This window comes from Ammodytes marinus (genome assembly GCF_949987685.1).
Source record: "Ammodytes marinus genome assembly, chromosome: 1".
In the NCBI taxonomy this organism is placed as follows: Eukaryota; Metazoa; Chordata; class Actinopteri; order Uranoscopiformes; family Ammodytidae; genus Ammodytes; species Ammodytes marinus.
Window position 1 is genome coordinate 38454097 of NC_137230.1, and position 2500 is coordinate 38456596.

The following is a 2500-nucleotide window of genomic DNA, read 5'->3' on the forward strand; positions in this document are numbered from 1 at the left end:
CATGGTCTGAATCGGTTAAACGAAGAAACAACAACTTTTTATATTCTAATTTCTAGCTTCTGTGTTGGAAAAGCCCTTCTAACGTCCTACTCGTACTAAAGCCCTACTAACGTCCTACTCATACTAAAAGCCCTACTAACGTCCTACTCATACTAAAAGCCCTACTAACGTCCTACTCGTACTAAAGCCCTACTAACGTCCTACTCATACTAAAAGCCCTACTGACGTCCTACTCATACTAAAGCCCTTCTAACGTCCTACTCATACTAAAAGCCCTTCTAACGTCCTACTCATACTAAAGCCCTTCTAACGTCCTACTCATACTAAAGCCCTTCTAACGTCCTACTCATACTAAAAGCCCTTCTAACGTCCTACTCGTACTAAAGCCCTACTAACGTCCTACTCATACTAAAAGCCCTACTGACGTCCTACTCATACTAAAAGCCCTTCTAACGTCCTCCCTCCTACACACTCAACATATATATACTAGATACTAAAAGCCCTACTAACGTCCTCCCTCCTACACACTCAACATATATATACTAGATACTAAAAGTCCTACTAATGTCCTCCCTCCTACATACTCAACATGTATACACCACATACTGTCTACTTAACCACCCATTGTGTATGCGAGGTTCGTCGGACCGTTTACACTGAAGTATACAGAAGCAATAAAGAATTAAAAAAAAAAACGTCCATGCCGTTTGAAAAGACGCAATGCATTGTGGGGCGGTTGAGTAGGAAAAGTATCCTATCGATCCATACACAAAATCTTCCCGGAAGTTAGTACTAATCCGGGCATTTCTTGCATACAAAAAACTTGCATACACAACCCTCACATACTCAAATTGACGTCAAAATTAGTATGAGTAGGACGTGAGTAGGACGTTAGTAGGGCTTTAGTATGAGTAGGACGTTAGTAGGGCTTTAGTATGAGTAAGACGTTAGTAGGGCTTTTAGTATGAGTAGGACGTTAGTAGGGCTTTTAGTATGAGTAGGACGTTAGTAGGGCTTTAAGTATGAGTAGGACGTTAGTAGGGCTTTAAGTATGAGTAGGATGTTAGTAGGGCTTTCAGTATGAGTAGGACGTTAGTAGGGCTTTAAGTATGAGTAGGATGTTAGTAGGGCTTTTAGTATGAGTATAACGTTAGTAGGGCTTTAGTATGAGTAGGACGTTAGTAGGGCTTTTAGTATGAGTAGGACGTTAGTAGGGCTTTAGTATGAGTAGGACGTTAGAAGGGCTTTAGTATGAGTAAGACGTTAGTAGGGCTTTAAGTATGAGTAGGACGTTAGTAGGGCTTTTTCCAACACAGTCTTCGTCTCCGGCTCAAGAAAAGACGTCAGAAACCGTTCCCGTAACTGTGCGTCTGTGCATTTTGTATTTAGAAAATAAATAGGAAAGGTCACTCATCCGGGTTAGCTTAGCTCAATCACTGGCAGTCAATGGGTAGCGTTAGCCTGCCTCTGCCTCTGGTGATTTTCTAAGTGAGTGCAAAAGGCAAAAAAAAATAAACTATTCATTTTAAGACACTTCTTTTCTTTTCTTTTTTCTTTTTGCGGAAATAGTTCAGAAGTTCCCGGTTCTAAAGTGTTTATTTTCCAGCGTTCTTGTTCCTCCAGTAATCATGTTTGATAAAGTCTTGTACAGTTTGTTAATATCGATTTCTATCATTAAAATATGTCATTGTTCAATTTGCACCGTTCGTTTTTTATTGTGACTAATCAAACCTGTCATGATGATTCACAACTTGGGCAATATTTGTATTTGATTTTATTTGGACATGGACATGACAATGTCATTGGACGAACCAGATGCATTGTTTACAGTGTGTTAGCATAAATGCTAGTTTACAACACCTGTCCACAGGAGGCTTTTTAAAAACAACAAAATAAACTAAACAAAACAGAAACAAGATCAAATACTGATAAAAAACTGATAATTAAAAGAGTAAAAATGCAGAATACAATAGAGTACAGAGCAGCAATATAATGAGTCAATATATATAGGCTACGTAGAGTAAAACAAAGGCAATATGAACCAAAAATAACACAGCTATAGTTTAAAGGTGCTGTAAGCGGAATGGTTCTTTTAGCTAACTTCCTGTCAGTCACTGCAGTTAGCAGTCCCCTCCCTCGTCCCTACGTCACCACATTAATGCACTGCGGTCTTCAAGCAGCGAGTTATCTAGCATCATCTCAGATCAGATAAGTGTGATAAAAACATGATAAAAACCATCAAAACAGACATTGGGAAGGATTTTTACCTGCTCCGCCATTGTAGGTGCATAAACATTCACCCATCTGTTGCTCTGCACGTGCACCGGCAGTGAGACGGGTGTCGGTTTGTAGCGTTCTCTCTTCTGATTGGATATCAGTTTCGGGATCCCCGAAAAGTTTATTTGCCAATTACATGCAGAGCGATGACTGAGAGATCGGCTTTATGAAAAGCGCACATTATATAAGTGATCACTGTATGAATAAAGAGCGATTTAACACT

The 2500-nt window shown here is 39.6% G+C and overlaps 1 protein-coding gene across 1 annotated transcript in view; it reads left to right on the forward strand.

Moving 5' to 3' along the window:
- terfa (telomeric repeat binding factor a) overlaps positions 1–1701 on the forward strand; it is a 20511-nt gene extending 18810 nt beyond the window's left edge. The window contains exon 14 of the mRNA XM_080029393.1: positions 1–1701. This exon is cut by the window's left edge and continues 146 nt beyond it. Within this exon, the coding sequence (XP_079885519.1) occupies positions 1–10 (10 nt within the window). The 3' untranslated portion in view covers positions 11–1701.
- The last annotated feature ends 799 nt before the right edge of the window (positions 1702–2500 follow it).